This window comes from Spea bombifrons, chromosome 5 (assembly GCF_027358695.1).
Source record: "Spea bombifrons isolate aSpeBom1 chromosome 5, aSpeBom1.2.pri, whole genome shotgun sequence".
Classification (NCBI taxonomy): Eukaryota; Metazoa; Chordata; class Amphibia; order Anura; family Pelobatidae; genus Spea; species Spea bombifrons.
In genome coordinates this window covers 27,173,103-27,189,704 of record NC_071091.1, presented here as the reverse complement: position 1 = coordinate 27,189,704, position 16,602 = coordinate 27,173,103, and the positions used below count along the sequence as shown (strand labels likewise).

Sequence of the window (16,602 nt, the reverse complement as noted above, 5' to 3'; positions counted from 1 at the left end):
ACTCTGAAGAACACCTTGTCTTATATGGTACTTGGGTATTTAAGATACATCTACAAGTGATAGTTTAGATGGGAGTAATAATTTTTTTGTCCCTTTAACATCATGCATTGTTTTTACACCAGGTCTGTCCAAGGACGATGCTTCTCCCACATCCTTATTCCTCCCCTGATGTTTGTTGGGTACGTGTCAGTGTTTAGTAGCCCTAAAACAAAGCGTAAAACAAATACCGTATTGGCTCGAATATAGGCCGCACTTTTTCCCCCCACTTTAAGTCTTTAAAGTGGGGGTGCGGCCTATATTCGGGGTCTAGCACCCGACGCCCGGGACATGCAGTCCCGAGCGCCGGGCAGGCAGCGGGGTTAGGATACAGATCCCCCGCAGCGGTGCAGGGGACCTGTATCCTACTGTCTGATACGCTCAAACAGCCTCCTCTGCCAGCACTTCCCACGGGGGGAGTACCGGCACGGGAGGTTGTCTAAGCGCATTGCGCGGACGTGCAGCGGCAATGCGCCGCTGCCGGTGAACGTATATACGAGCCAATACGGTATATTCTGCTTGCTCTAAATATCTTTTTCAACAGAGCCCCTCATTTATAGCTACATCTTTGACCACGTGTTATAAACCTAATGGCCAAAGCTGGATATTTTCTGAACTGTTTGGAGGTAAACAAGGAAGCAAAGAATCCTGCCCCTTCTCGTCAGATCAGAATGGTTTGATCCCTTGAGAGAACGCGCTGTGCCTAGTGCAGGAGTATGACATCATATTCATAGTCTCTGATCATCCTGTGTGGCCTGTAACTCCTCTCCTAAATACACGATTACACGTTCACATACACTTTTTTTATTTGCTATATTTATTGGTTATACATCAATACATTATTATTTAGGTGTTCTGCTTTTCTGTTTAGAGCATGGTATAGATACGATTATCTTATGAATACATAACTAGTTTTCTGTATTTGTAATTCTGTTTGAAAGGTGTTTTTTAAGTTTAAAAAAATTCTGTGAAAAATGAGTTCTATTTCATATACTTACTGGATACTGTCTGTCGATTGTCACTTTGAACTTCAGAATGTGTAGCTTGAAGGAGGAGGTGATACAGTAGAAATATTTAAATGTTAAAACTAGAGGGTCAAAGCTTTAACTGTAATGTAAGGGAATCTTATTTTAATGTGAGGGTAGTAGATAAGATGAACAGTCTCCCAGCAGATGTGGCAGAGGCTACACAGTAAGGGAATGTAAACCTGCATTGAATAAGCATAAAGCTATCTAGAATCTGACGAGACAAAGTACTGAGTAAGATTTGAGTCTTCACATCATGAAAAACAGGCAGTCCATATGAATGGTTCTTATCTGCTGTCAAATTCTGTGTTTCTAAGTTAACGTGAACCATTGAATGAAAAAATATATAAATCTAATGTGTTCTTTTCTATGCAAATAAAGTGTTACTCAAGTTCAGTCTGTCATCCGACAGATGTCTCTGCCTGTGCAGTGAGAGTCCTTTCATTAAGCGAGTGAGTCAGCTGGAACACCTGAGAAACGGATTGAGTCACCTGTACTCGTGTAGATTGTCACGGTAATTACTTGCTTTGAGTTCTAAAGGGAAGCTAAGACCGCGTCAGACGACATGCTTGGTTTCCTGTATAACTTGTATCTGATTCCCCTGTTAACAGTTTCACTAGGGAAGGGCAGGTGAGCCTCGTCTCCCCACTGCTGGCGGATTACCGCTACCGCTGCCGTCAGGATAGACATTGCAGCCCGCCAATGGGACAGGGAAGCTGGTTGACCCAACATGGCATATTGATAAAGCATACAATGTATAGTGCTCCAGTGTGCAGGAATAATGACCTTTTACAGGCAGCTGGGAGTCCATGCAGATAGCAAGCAGGAGCGAGCGAGCGAGAGAGGTGGCACTTCATAGGTGTCTTCGGAGATGTTGCACCAGCTGTGCTTCTAATCCCTAGACAGTTCTATAAACGCACCACCTGTTTGAGGTTCTTTGACACTGAGTTTAAAGAGACGGTAACAAAAGTAAAGATTTTAATCAACAGATTAGATCTCTTAGATACTATCGGTATAGTAATTTGTGTTTTTTTTTTTTTTTTTTTTCCCCCATCATGACTGTTTTGTTGGAGTTTAACGAGTTAACATGATGTACTTAATATTTTAAGTTCATTTATTGGACCATTCAAGCCTTGTGGACTGCATTTGTGATCCATGTATCCCCAGATGGAAGTACACCAAGTATATCCCCTACATTGTACCACACCTTACACTAATTGATTATGAAACCTGTACATTTTGTACCTTTTTCTCTCTATTGTCTGCTTCTGCATCTGTGCAGCCCTTGAACGCATTCTGTTATCATGAGACGTAAAGTGTTTAAAGTATAATGAGATATCTTTCTGCATTTTTTTTTTTTTGTCTATACACATTTGTTTCTTGGAAAACTATCTGGTTCTCTGTATGCAGTTTCCTGAAGCATTTTGCAATAGTGTGTTTTGTGAGACTATGCAAAACAGACATCTGCTTGTGTATAGCTGAGTGTGACTTGGTTAACCTTGTTATTCAAAATGGTCATTCTTCATGGGTGCGTGATAAAAAATAAATAAAACTTTGTAATACAAAAAAAAAGTTTGAATAAAACTTTTAATAAAATATTTTCTGCATTTTAAGTTTCTTATTCTGGATACTGGTAAATTCATATGAAACAGGCTTAACCCTTTAAAGGCATATTCCATCCACCCTTTACACTTTAATGCATAACCAAGTGGTCCTTTTTAAACTTTCACGTGGGCTTACAAATGCTCGGGGGAGTCTGCATCATTTGCCCCGTTTTCTGTTACAGTGTGCCTCGATGAAACACCCTATATAATGTTAGTTACGGGAAAGTAAGGCACATTACGATTTGCTTATTCATAAAAAAAAACAAAAAACTATTTGGGCAAGGGATTTTGCCATGCTTTTAATTAGGCAGTCTAGCCAGAAAAAGGAAGTCCTTTGTGTGAAAATTACAGTTCTTTCAAAAGAGCTTGTTAAGGGAAAAAAAAAACTTGTAAGGCCAGAGAATCAGATGTTCCAGGACAATGCTGATGTCTAGAAACTCATTTTCTTTTTTCTTTTTTTTATGTATTTTTTTAAAAACAAACAAAATATATAATTTATACCAATGAATGTGACAGGCTTATATTGAGAAAATATTCAAATATTGACCCTTATATGATACAATTGATTTGAAAGAAGGCAACATTGGAATCGATTATAATTTATGCTACGAAAACAAGGCATGAGTGATATTGTACCAAATTGTTCTACATTACAGCAATAAAAACTTCTTACAGATGCAAAATCTTACCAACTGTACAAAAAGTTGAAAGTTTGCTCCAAAAAAAACACCTACAGTCAAATCCATAACGATGGAACCATCTTCAGGACTAGCTTATTCATATAGATCACTGTTTAAGTGAAGGCACAAAAGGAACGTTTCCATGTGTATTTACAGCGTCGTTCAAAAAAACTGCTGAAAAAAAAAGGCTACTAATGGAGATGTAATAAGAACGTTATGGGAATTGTATACTAGGTGCTGTTTCTCTTAAACAAAACATTAAGTATTCCTAGCAAAAAATGAGCGTGAAATTTTGCATGATGTAAGAATTGCTTTTGGGAAGGGGTTGGCATCTAACGATACTAGGAACGATTCTTCAGATGTAGCATTGAATTACAGAATTGTTAGAGTGCGAGGCACAGCACGTTTTAATAAAATAACTTTTTGCCAATGAACCAAGGTGAACGCACCTTAAATGGACTGTATTTGCATGTATTTTGTTTCTTGCACAAGCAAACATGCCAAGGCTTAGCCTGTTCGACATTTGGATAATGTTGCAAGGAACATAACGCTTTTCTAGGGTTTTAAAAGCAAATGTCAAGCCGTGTTTGGTTAGTGGCGGAGTATAACATTGGATCTGTTATTTTAAGGTTCAGCGCACTGATTCAACTTATCTAACTGTGTTTAACTTGGTATATATGTGTTTGTGTGCATATATGTATATATAATATGTGTATTAGAACCCTGCCTTAGTCTTAGATGCTTGTTGCTGTTGATTGGTTCAGGCAAGACGTACTAAAATTTATGTAAAAGCTTGTAAGAGATTTGGGGGCTAATCACTCTGGGCCCTCCATGGAGAGCAGCGAATAAGTTTGGGTTTCCAATTAACCCTTTCATGCCAGTGTTCCCCCCTTAACGTCACGGAGAGAGCCTGCAGGCGGCTAGCCATTGCTCCTGCTGTATGCTGTGCGTCCGTGGCGGGTTGTATGTGAGATCTGTAAGCAGGATATAAGCGTTTATCTAACAGGACAATAACCTGGCTATTTTAACTATTTAGGCTAAAATTTTTATAAATATTGGATCCACAGTATTCCAAGAAACCCGGTATCCTCCGAGGTTCACGTGCATTAAAGAATACAGATCTGTGTACGTTTTTCTGGAGGACTTTATTTATTTTTTGCGCACGTGATGTTCAAAATGCCTGAAACACAAGTGAGTCTTTGTCCATTTATGTAACGAAAAAGTTTAAATGATGATCTCAGAAGTTTAAATTTAGAGATAAAGCTCAGTCTTAACCTTGCCTTTTTCATTTTGTGTCTGAAAATGTTTGACAGCTTAAGTTTTTTTTAATCTCCATGTTTTAACCCTGAACAGTAAATTCCATAATTAAAATCTTAAATCTCTTAAAATACATGTTGAGTGGAAGTTTGATCTTTTAAATATTCTGTTGCTTTTATTAAATATGCCTGTTCAACGTCTGCATTTTTTTTTTCTTAAGCTTTGTTTAGTATTGTTTTATAATGATAGTCTTTTACACATATCAGTCACACTTTCCCTGCCAAAATCTTAAAAATGTCACAATTTTATTCTGGATGCAGGCTTTTCACACGATAATGTCTTTGGTTTATTTTTAACCCCGTTGAAACCACTAGGCTATTTGGAATGGTCAATTTTAGCAGCAGTCTGTTTTATATGTGCCGGTTTCAGAATATCGGTGATTCCCGCTGCAGGCGCTGAATCTTTGCAAGGATCCCTGGTCCTGAAATTCCAGGCAGCCCCATAGGTAAAAGTACAGTCAGGGCCACCTTTATACCTAATGGGGCCCCTGCTTCATCATTCTTTGTTTGTCTGGTTATGATGTCACATCCCAGTGCTCCGGCCGAGCGTGGCCCCAAGGCAGGGATCTCTTTTGAGGTGGTCTATACCAGTGTTTAAACATCCCACTGACTGTTAAAGGGTCCCCAGGGACAGGACTTCACGGGGGTAATCTTGGGCCCTGGGTAGCTGTCTTGTTTATCTCATGTTAAAGATGGTTCCATGTGCAAGGTAACGAGAATTACAAAATAAGTTATTTACTGTCTTGTGAGAATGCACTTATAATCATATTTAATAACTTCTATACCGTACTGTGCCGGTGTGTAAGAATGATTTCAAAAATAGACATGTTAATAGCTTTATTTAAGAAAATGGTAAGTGAGTGAACCGAAGAAAAATCTCAATGAAATCAATATTTTGTGCGACCACCCGTTGCCTTCAAAATGGCATCAATTCTTCTAGGTACACTTGCGCAAAATATATAATATGTATGTATGATCAAACAGTTATACCAAAGAGTGTTAATAATCACTAATTTAATATGTAGAGTGAAACTAAATCATTAACAAATAGCAGATTTTATGATCGAACAGATGGTATTTTTCATAGCCTTTTACCATCTATATATTTAATTAAGAGATACCACTGGTAAACAGTCCTTTGTTTTGTTGCTTTTAGTTTTTATTAATTTAGTAAACTGTATCTTTTTCGTCTTTATTGCTTATATGATGACAGAGGCAATGCGTTCGCAGCGTTTGAAGACACAAGGTTTCCCAGTGATGTCTCTGTCCTCTGTGTATAAAGACTCTGCCCCATTCTCCAACTGAATGGCTGATTACCCACAAAGTTACTTAAACCCTATAAGCATTCTAGCCCGACTTTCCACGTCTGCAAGGCTGCTGTTTCACGCAAAGGTACGGTCCAGTGCCCGTTTAACAAAATGCAAAGTGAGTGAACAGAAGTAAAGTCTAAATCAAATCAGTACTTGATATGACCGTCCTTTGCCTTCAAAACATCAATTCTTCTAGGTACACCTAAAAAGAAAAAATAGTTTTTGATGGCTTTAGCGGTATGTTTGGGGTCATTGCCATGCTGCAGAGAAACAAGATATAAGTAGGGCCCTGCTCCAATGAGCTTATAATCTATCTATGTATGTAAACACATTAAACTGTTAGTAGGTAAATGAAATTACAGCCTGTGCTTAGCAACGGAGTCCTGACCTGTATGTTACTTTGCTTAAAGGAGTTTTGCTGAAACCAATTGTAAGCACACTTTTGTGATGTCAGAAATGAACATGCTGGAGAGCAGAGCAGATGGGAATGTATTTGCACAGCAAATAACAGAAAACCGTCTTTTAAAACAAGGCTAAGCTCATTTAGCTCATAGTAATGTTTGAAAAGAACATGCAGGTGGAAAAGCACCTTTAAACCCACCTGGGGGGAAAACAAAAAAACCCTTTGAAGGTATCTACTGCTCTGAGCCCCATGTTGGTCAAAACATCTTCAAACAAGCCCGCTAGTGGAGTCCGGAGTGCATTGGGTCACATAGTTAGTAGTAGTTAGGCCTCTGTTGGCGTCTTTCTGAATGGGATCACATCACTAGCTGATGTTGTTCTGTATGGCACAAAAAAGGTAAAATTTACGCATGCTCCAACAAACCTGTACTCGGAATGGTTTTCCCTTAAAAATCTTGTTGGCAAGAACAGTTTTGGCAAACAAAATCCTGGCCACCCAGCCGTCTGATTAGACACCAAAATTCCACTAATCTGAAAATTAAGATGGAACATTTTTATAGGCAACTATACTATAATTGTAGATTTAGATGTGCTTGTGATGTTGTCGTCTCCCTCTGCATAACATTACATTTTTGTAGGCAAAGTCTTTTTAAAAATACCTTGCTTTGAGCTGTGTTTGTAATCCAATGTAAATTCACAAAAGGGACCTCTTCTCCTTCCATACCAGTGTGTTTTAACGCGTGTCCGAAGACATAGACTAGTCAGCAACTTGTTGCTGCTGCTTACGATTTGGTTTGGTTTTATCGGTACAAAAGAGCAGGGGTAACTTTCAAATGCCCAGGCAAGTGACTGTTCTTTTACTAAAGCAGTGTGAGATAAAATGTTAATGGATCCTAAAACACAACAATAGAGAAGAGCGATATCTTGGATCACAAGGGGTCCTGTTTCATTTCCAGGGACACATGCCAAGGCTACTGTGTCATTATTTCTGCACAAACGGTATCGGCAGACAGAAACTGACAGAGTAAAGCAAATCTGCAGGAAAGAGACTCTTAGGAGCCGGATGTGGGGGTTCTACAACTATCCCAATCTAACTTGGACAGCCCTGCCAGTGACCGCTTTGTCATGTTAGCTGGCTATTTTTACTCTGATTGAGAAAATTACTATTAAATGTACGTGCGTACTACACTTACTAGGATTGTTGCATTGGTCATTCACCCCCCCCCCCGTCCGTCCGTATAATTTTTATACCTTGCTGATGAACACGGGAAAGAATGATTAATTTGTAGCAAATTTCTTCATTGTGTTTAAGAGCCGAAGACATTCCATTATAATGTTAAAATGCAAGCCTTGATTTTATTTTTTTATAGAAAAAAATCTGCATTGATTAACACACGTTAACTTCCATTATCCACAGTGGAGAGGAGATGAATGCATCTATTCACATGTCTTCAAATGTATACACTAAAATGAACTTTGTAAAGTGGGTGTTTTTACTGTAGATCAGTTTCCAAAGTCCCTGACACTGTGTTTGTGTCCTATAACCTAGTGGTAAGTGTCCGAACAACTGACTGTTCTGCATGTAAAACCTTTTAAAGACATTGATGCGTTAAAGGTCACATGCCAATGGCTTCTGAGGCTCAACTAACACGCAACCTGTAATTGGTTGCTAGAAACCTTCTACTCATGTTGATGAGGCAATTCTACTGTTTGGTTTCCTTAAGTTACATTGGAATAGTTATAAAAAAGTAACCATTTGATTTATTGGATATATATACTATGTATATGAGGCATGAGCATGCTTTATTTATTTTATTGTGTTGGGAGTTATAGACCCAGAGGAGCAGGAGAACTGCCTGCAGGCTAACTATCTCCATGCCAGAGCTGGTATGTCAGCCTATGGGGAGATGGGGTATCAGATCTAGTGTTGTGATTTAAAACCCTTTGCCCGAAACATGCATAAGTCAACCCGATTTTAGGAGAACTCTCATATCAATCTGTATGTTTTCTAGCTCTGTTGCGGTCACTCTGACCTTTTGTGGAGTAAATACATGGTTGCTCATCAGCCGACTCTAGAGTCTTCCTGTCAACAGCTGCCAATGTAAATTTCTTAGGACACTTACTATAAGCGATTACCGTGAAGCTATTCCCCTCTGCAAAATGTGCGTCTCCTTGAACCTCTTTCGCCGCCTTTTTACTTGTTTCTAGGCTCCTGTTCTCCCCGGAGGTCTGTGGCTTTAACTGCTGTGCCTATAGCGTCAAACTAACATCCGAGGCTGTATGGAGAATGCTGGAGTAGAATCGCTTGACTGATAGGGGCCACAGAATCTTTTAAGCCTCTCAATCCTTTATCTATGTTCAGCGAGCAGCTTTCTCAATAGTCAGTTTATGGACATTAAGGCTGCTATGCAATGCTTTTCTGGAGCCTAAAATGTTGTTGACACTTGTAATTATAGCACAGAGTGAATGAATGTGACCATCTTGTCTTCTGTACGGATTAGAATTTCTCATGATTTAAAACAGGAGTACTGCCGTACTGAACAAAGCTTCCAGGTATAGGGCTAAAGTGTTTTCCATAAGAAAGTGGCTGACTTTTGGTCACAGCCAATGTAAATATAGTTAGCTCATCAGAACTTTGTAATTTACCCTTATCGCCTGCACAAAAATGCACTGGCTAGTTAAATAAACATATGGTATATTTGAAAGATCTTTAATAGTTTAGCTATGTCCATTTTGAAGATCTATCCAGTGTATCATTATAAAAACTGGCCTTTGTACCAGAGGGGAGGCTACTAATAATTAAGCTTTGCAGAACAAGGGGTGTATATAATTATATATATTTGTGTGTGTATGTATGTTATTCTCTGAATCTTTGTCGTTTGCTTGAAGCATTGCTGTTCTTTTTTCTTTTCCCAGCAGCTAGTCCAAAAATAACTGAATCCCAAATAGTGCTTATCTAATTTAGACTTTTTTTTTTCTTTTTTCTTTCTGTGGGTGGGGGTGTTTGGTATATGCTTATTACCATATGTTTATGGTATTTACAGAACTATTTAAAATCTGTCTTGTTCCCTATACCTTCAGTTTCTGAGATGCAGGGAATGTGGTTGTGTTCTCTGCACTGATTGGACAGGAGCTCAGGGGTTTATTTGTGTGTGTGTGCTCCATTCTGAATCCGTCACGTACTCGACTCCAGAGATCTGCACGGGGTGTGTATTGCATTACAAGGACATGCTCCCTGCTTAAGCAGGCATGGAGAGAAGCCGTCCCCGCAGGGATATGATATCTGTAAGTACTACACGGTCCTGTGTCCTAATACGGCTACAAGTGCTACGTGTATGTTTTCAGAGTTAGTTTGTTTTATGGGATGTGACTTTTGTTGCATCGTCTGTAAATTCTTTGATATCTTAATCCTTTTTTATATCTGTTCAGGGTAGGTTTTGTGACGTGTAGATTGCACACGTAAAGAAAAGTGGGCATCTGTTCTCTATGGGTGAACTTCACCCTTAATGAGGTCCTAGATTTTGAGGATCTGGTTACCACCCTCACTGTTAGTCATTGCATCTTTTGTGGTTCTTTTATCCAGTTGAAAAAACAAAAAAAGGGCAAAAAAGTGATTAACTGCCATGCAAAAGTGCTACATAATGACCCTAATCCGGTTTAGGTTTGAGCTAAGCTGATTTTGCACTTGAAGGTAATCAGTTTATAGCTCAGTGTGGTCAGAATTGTGGATCCATTGATTTCAGGGACTATGTAAACCTTCATATTCCGCTTTGGGTATTCAAAAGCAACTTTTGTTTTGCATCGAATACATTGATGACTGACCGTATTACTTGGAAGCTCTTTGATTTAGTGTGTTTTTATGGTTATTTGGATAATTATCCAAAAAAAACAAACAGTTTTACCTCTTCATATAAAACAAGGGCTCTTATGGGCTTTTAGACATCAACGTACGTTACGGTGGAAGAGTAAAGTGTGCTAGCAGATGTTACACTGCCCCGAAGCATTCAGTTTAAGTGTTCCGAAGCTCATGAGGATATTGTTACAGCTCTAAGTAATGTAGCTTTTAAACTTTGTGTGTATAGTGTGCCATAATGTTTATGTGTAAGCAGGGACTTTCCTGTAGCATAAAGAGGAAGATCCCAATGAGTGTATGGACCAAAATAGTTTGAACTGACTTTGCTCTTAGCTTGTGCTCTTCCATTCGAGGCAAGCCTGGCTGAACCAGATGGGAACTCAAGCCCAACTGTAGCCGACACTGCTTTTATAGATGGCTTTCCATCTCTCTACATGTGTATGAGCTGGCTTTCCATCTATCCCATTAGCTCATACATAAATCTCTGTTTCTTTAAATGCTCTTCTCTTTCCCCTCCTTTCCCTTGCTCGGTTTTTGCTCTCTCACCGTCTCACTCACTTGCACGCACACACACTCGTATATGACAGAGAGATGGCAATAGAGGGACACTTAGCCGGCTAGTGAAACTATCTGATTTTTTTTGGTTGTTGAAATTTATGCCAAACTCATTGTGCTATCTTATATTGCTCTGTGTTATAGATATAGATCTGTCCCATGCTGCCAGCGCGCATTTGCTTGTGAATAATGTCTTGTGGCAGCGGGAGCTCCTTTGTTTTACTCAGCAGGACAAGCTGTACAAAAATATGTATTTTTCATAATTACTGCAACTTCCTCCTCATCAACTGTTGCAACTTATGGTGTAACATATTTGCGGTCTCTGCGTCTGACTTCCTTTCCCAGGGCATAAGGTGATGCATAAAAAGACTTCAAATGGGAAGGAATTACTAGCAAACATTTGTCAGTTCTATAGTAGTTTTTAGTTAAATTAACGTTTTTTTTTTTTAGTTTTTTTTTTTATTAGCTGTTGATTTTGTCACTTAGCCCAAAACTCTGACTTTTACATAGGATGGGCATAAATGTTACACTAAACATTTTATGTCACAAAACTTTGGCTGGGGCCAGAGAGTATTAATAGTTATATGTGGAAGATTAGAAATTAGCCTTTGCACTTGTAAAACCGGACATTTTCATGACCTCACATGTCTTTTTTCCTGCATAATATACAAGGGGTCTGGCTGGTGTGTTAAATTGTATTTTTAAAGGCGGAAATTAAGGCAGGACTTACATTGTGTAGGAAAATTATCGGCTTTAATAATGCATCCAAGGCATTTGTATAATGTGCAAACATATCTCCCCTTAGTACTCGTGTTGACCGTTGTCTGAAAACTGGTTTGTAGTGTCACGGAAGGCCCAAAGACGGCAGGAGGAATCGCTACCTGCTTGCCGCTCTCACAGTGACATTAAGGGGACATGGGTATGAAAGGGTTAATGGGGGAAAAAACTCAAATGGAAAAGGCTCACTCGCTGCTCTACCTGAAACGCACAGAGCTACTACACATTTACCCTAAACCTTTTCCACCCCGCAACCCCAAAGCTTTATTCGCTGCCACCAATTAGTTCTTTTTAAGGTTTTAACAATACCTAAGCAAGCCTAGGTAACCCCCTAAACTAACCAAACTCCTATATATAAAAAAACCTAATTTTGTCAAATGGCTATCCCTGAAAGCTAGGAGTCCAAATTTAGAGCACAAAGGCAGAACTGATTAATTTATGTGATTGTTGCGGTCTAAAAATAACCATGGATAAAACACAGAAAGCCTTACTCCACCAAAGTAAAATAATCCCTTGTCAAAAGATGTTCAATTTTACACTCAGTCTTACCATTCTTATATGAATTTACCTTTTTTATCTCTAGGGGACGACCGTTTGGTGTTATGTGGAGAGGGGAGTATGTAGTCCAGGCACATTATGACATTGTACGTTAACACTGGGGTGATCACCCCTGTGTTATTATACATGTACAGGTACCAAACACCCCCTATCTACCCATCAGCTAGTCACACATTGCTATTTCTTAGGCCTCAGTTAACCCCCTTTTGCCATTTTTCCTATCGTTCTGGCGATCACACTGTCGGCACACAGAACATCTTCATGTTACGATTCTGGTATGGAAACGTAACCATATTTCTTTAATCGTGACTCTGAAGATGCTAGGTGCTGCGTCCCCTGTGTGATCCCCCCGCTCTTGATACACTTTTGCATTTAGAATAGCACAAATTGCAAATGTAATTACATTTACATATTTCTTAAATTCGTACTAATCTCTGAAAACGAGGAAAGACCCCGAAATGAACAAAACCAAAAGCTTTCTTTTTGTTCAAGTTTTGTAGGCTCATTGACTCAAACTCCTACGCTCTCTGAATGTGTCCCTACTTTATCTGCTGACCGTTTCGGTTTCTTCTCTCTGTTTAGCATCTTATTCTTCTCTCTTATGTCTTTCTTCTGCTTTCTTCATCTGCACCTCCCTGGACATGACCTCCCAGTGAACTTCCACAAAAAAAGATAGAGCTTCCGGTGATCTCCTCCAATCAGAGGAGGATTGTTTTGTTGAAATGGTAGCTTAGGATATATGGCTGCACAGACCATGTCATCTGGGGGAAAATATCACAAGCGGAGTTTCATAATCCACCCAATAATATATATGGAATTATGGCAAATTGTATTATGTTGATACTCAGCTAAATGTTGATATATGAAATTTAAATTATCTGGAGCTTAAACCCACTGATCCAGTAGGTTTAATATATGAATGACTTTATACTATTTGTACCTCCCTACATTTTATTGTAACCTCACACGCTAACCCCAAGCTGGAGAGCTAAGTCTATTGCAGCAATAATAATATTGCGTTCTGGCACTTAACAGAGATTGACCGTAAACGGTCTGATAAATATGAATGACCTCCTTCCCAACGTGGAGAGATCCTTGGGGTTGCCAATTTATTCTTGGAAATAATCCTTCATATTTTAGGTAACAGCCATGTGATGTAACCTCAAGGTTTACAAGGGCATGTCTGTCTGTAATACTACACTGGTGGTCATGCAGCCTCCACGTGAACAGAATCAAAACATGTTCTTGATACCATTGTTTTCAATGATTGCTTTAATTTCCACAAGTTCTTACACCATTCCACGTCAGAAATGTACCAATTAATGTTTCTGTGTTTCAAGAACAGTTGCTTGTGCAGTTTTAAGTGCTTAATTATGCGCCTGCTAAGGTGACCTAGTTTTATAAATAGAGTAGTGCTATTTTTGTTGTTTCGTTGGCTGATGCTTAACGGGGGGTTTACATTGAATCTCTAGGTGTATTTGCCATGAGTTAAAAGGCAGCGTGCTTCCTCCACACACAACGGGCATGGAAACTGATTGCGTTTCTCTGTGCTATCCTGTGTTGCTGCCCGGTCTCCATGATGCAATCTCAACACAGAGCTGGCAAGGGAGTAAGTGTACAGGGCAGATCTCATGACATCAAGGGAATCTGCTTACCGCTTAGTATGGTTTATCTAAAACATTTGTATGTGTTAGTAATAACCACGGCTGGAAAACATTCTGAGACTTAATAGTCAGAGGAAGGCATTGGATACAGAGTTGGCATATTTGGTCGAGCGTACAGGCAATGGGTTTTACTGGTGAAGAAGATGGTAATCTACATACCACCCATGACAGCAGCGGCTTAGAGGGTGTAATGATAACCAGAGCCAGGTCAGAGAGTAAAGTCCTGTATGTCTAAGTGAGCCAACTGCTTACCTCATCGCACAATCTTAAACATCCAGAAAATGTCTTAATATAAATCCAGAACAAGCCAGCAAGAATACTCTGGATTTTTACAATGGCTACTGGTTGTACTAGAACAGTTTATCTAATACCTAGCGGTTATGAGATTATTTATTTACTAAACCAGGTAATGCCGTCACTTCTGAGCATAAATGCTACTTTTCCAAAATGCTTAAATTTTTGGAATATAACGTTTAAAATGAATGGCATTTATCTGTTATCCTTTTTATGTATATCATGGGGAAAAGTCTTGTAGCTCCCTGTTTTTGAGTCTACATGATTAATCTCACTATTGAGGTATCTCTCCCCAATTGGTAAGCTGCTGATTGTCGAGAAGAAGAGAAATATTTGAACTAAATATCTCCAAAATGATGACACTGTTTGACAATCGGAAAGCATACGTTATATGATGCTTTGTTACGTTAGTATTTTTTTTCTTCTAGTGTATTTCCTTGTGCCTCCCCAACCATTAGCGATATGAAAGAGAATATACCTAAAGTGTAAAATGTAAAAAAATAAAGGATTTTACTTAAAAACCTTGGTCAGAGGACACCATGCTGCAGCTTCGGCTTCCCGCAAAGAGTTGAAGCAACGCAGTACTTTTGTGTACCAGTAGCGGGAAGTGGGATAGAACAACTTTGTAATTGTTAGGATGGTTCATTTAGAATGGGTCTGATTACAGTATCGGAAAACTGTTAAGGGTAAGAACCTCTGGTGATGATTATAATTGTCTTTATTTAACACTCTTATTTAAAGCTGTCCTTAAATGCTATGATGTGTATATTGCAATGTATAGGTTATTTTAGTACCCTTTTTAGGTTGTGTTTTTTGTTTTATAGTTACACTTGCATGCTTTCTTTAGAAACCAAGCTTTGGGTTTTTTACATATTAAAATTATACAAAATTCCTTTTATGGTAAAGTTATCTCATTTAACATATTACATGTTTTTTTTCATTCTTCCTAGATATTGTTTAAATCTTTTTGATGTCCTCTTAAAACAACGGTTGAATCATTCATTCGTTCATTATAGAGTCTCTTCTCTGTGCGATTTGAGTCTTAATAACTTGGCCATATTTAAAGAGAAGCTGAACACATATGTCAATAGATTCCAACAACCTGGTTTCCTATATATTTTATAAAACTATTGGTATATATTTTTTTTTCTATTTCCCGGGATACTTTTTTTTTTTTTTTCTTTCTTTAAATTATCACCTCTGAGCAGGGCCGGCCGAAGACTTAACGCCGCCTGGGGCGAAGTTTAAAACGCCGCCCCCCCCCCAGCCGACGCCGGGAGGGGGGGGGCGGCATTTTAAACTTCGCCGACGCCATTATCTACCCCCCCCCCCCCGGTACTTACTTTCAAACAGTCCTGCGGCGAGTCTCCCTGCTCTGCCACGGTGCCGGCTTGTAATGCTGAGCGCCGGAAATTGACGTCACTTCCGGCGCTCTGCATTACAAGCCGGCACCGGGACCGAACAGGGAGACTCGCCGCAGCGAAAACCACTCGGTGCCCCTCTCTCTCTCCGCTTCAAAAAAAAAGCGCTTGGGGCGGCAAAGTGCCGCCCCTTCTAAAGTGCCGCCTGGGGCAATTGCCCCAGTCTGCCCCATTATAGGGCCGGCCCTGCCTCTGAGGAAGCCCACGGGCGAAATTCATCAGGTGTCCCCACCCCCCAGTTATAAGACCAGCCAAAGGTTAATGTTAAATTGTTGCTTTTTTTAGTATATTCAGTGTATGTATGAGTACACTGAAATTATTAAACTGTACTTCTTATATTTTTAACCCTGCCTTCTGGATATCTCTAACCAGGGCACACACCAGTCATTTGTACCATATCGTTTTCTCTATCCTTGAGGGTAACAGGGAACATGCCCACTGGTAGGGTTTGCTGCTGTTATTTCATTTTTCTTTCTTTCTCTTTAACCACCATCTTGGATTTTTAATTGACGCCAATTTATACACTATTTTCAGTAGATTCCAAGCCTTGGGTAACATGCAGCAGTTCTGTGTTTTAGTAACCAGTGCCAACTTACAAGGTGAAATGTCATTTTCAAGTGGCTGTAAGTGCCATGTAAAGATCATCTTCTAGAATAATTTTCCAGATGTCTGTATGCAATTTCACAAGTGCCAAGAATGATCTGTGAGGAATAAAGCCAAGTGTAATGCAATAAACACCTGGGAAATAAAACGGAAAGACAATATAATAGTTATATATCTGCGGAGTATGATGGTGCTATATAAATCCATAAATAAAATGTTGGTTAAAGTAATATTTACTATTAACTCTGAAATAAATTATCATCAGTTGTAATTACCTGTGGGCAGAAATCCAGCAGTCAATCATCCCCCTGCCAATTTCTCTGTGTCTCTGTCCACATCTCCATTCTAAAGATGGTGAAGACAATGGTCATTGTAGTTGTAAGCTTTCTTAACCCACTTTTTTTTCTTCTCCTCCTTCCAGGGTCATGATGAAGAGGCTGTGGTAGACCTCGGAAAAACTAGCTCTACTGTGAACACAAATTTCGAGAAAGAAGAATTAGAAAG

At 39.3% G+C, this 16,602-nt stretch overlaps 1 protein-coding gene across 3 annotated transcripts in view; it reads left to right on the top strand.

Moving 5' to 3' along the window:
* The window catches only part of SLC4A7 (solute carrier family 4 member 7), a 71,276-nt gene that overhangs the window by 11,421 nt on the left and 43,253 nt on the right, over positions 1-16,602 (top strand). For all 3 annotated transcript variants that reach the window (XM_053467995.1, XM_053467997.1, XM_053467996.1), the window contains exon 2: positions 16,520-16,601. In XM_053467995.1, the coding sequence (XP_053323970.1) occupies positions 16,520-16,601 (82 nt within the window). The remainder of the gene's footprint in view (positions 1-16,519; position 16,602) is intronic.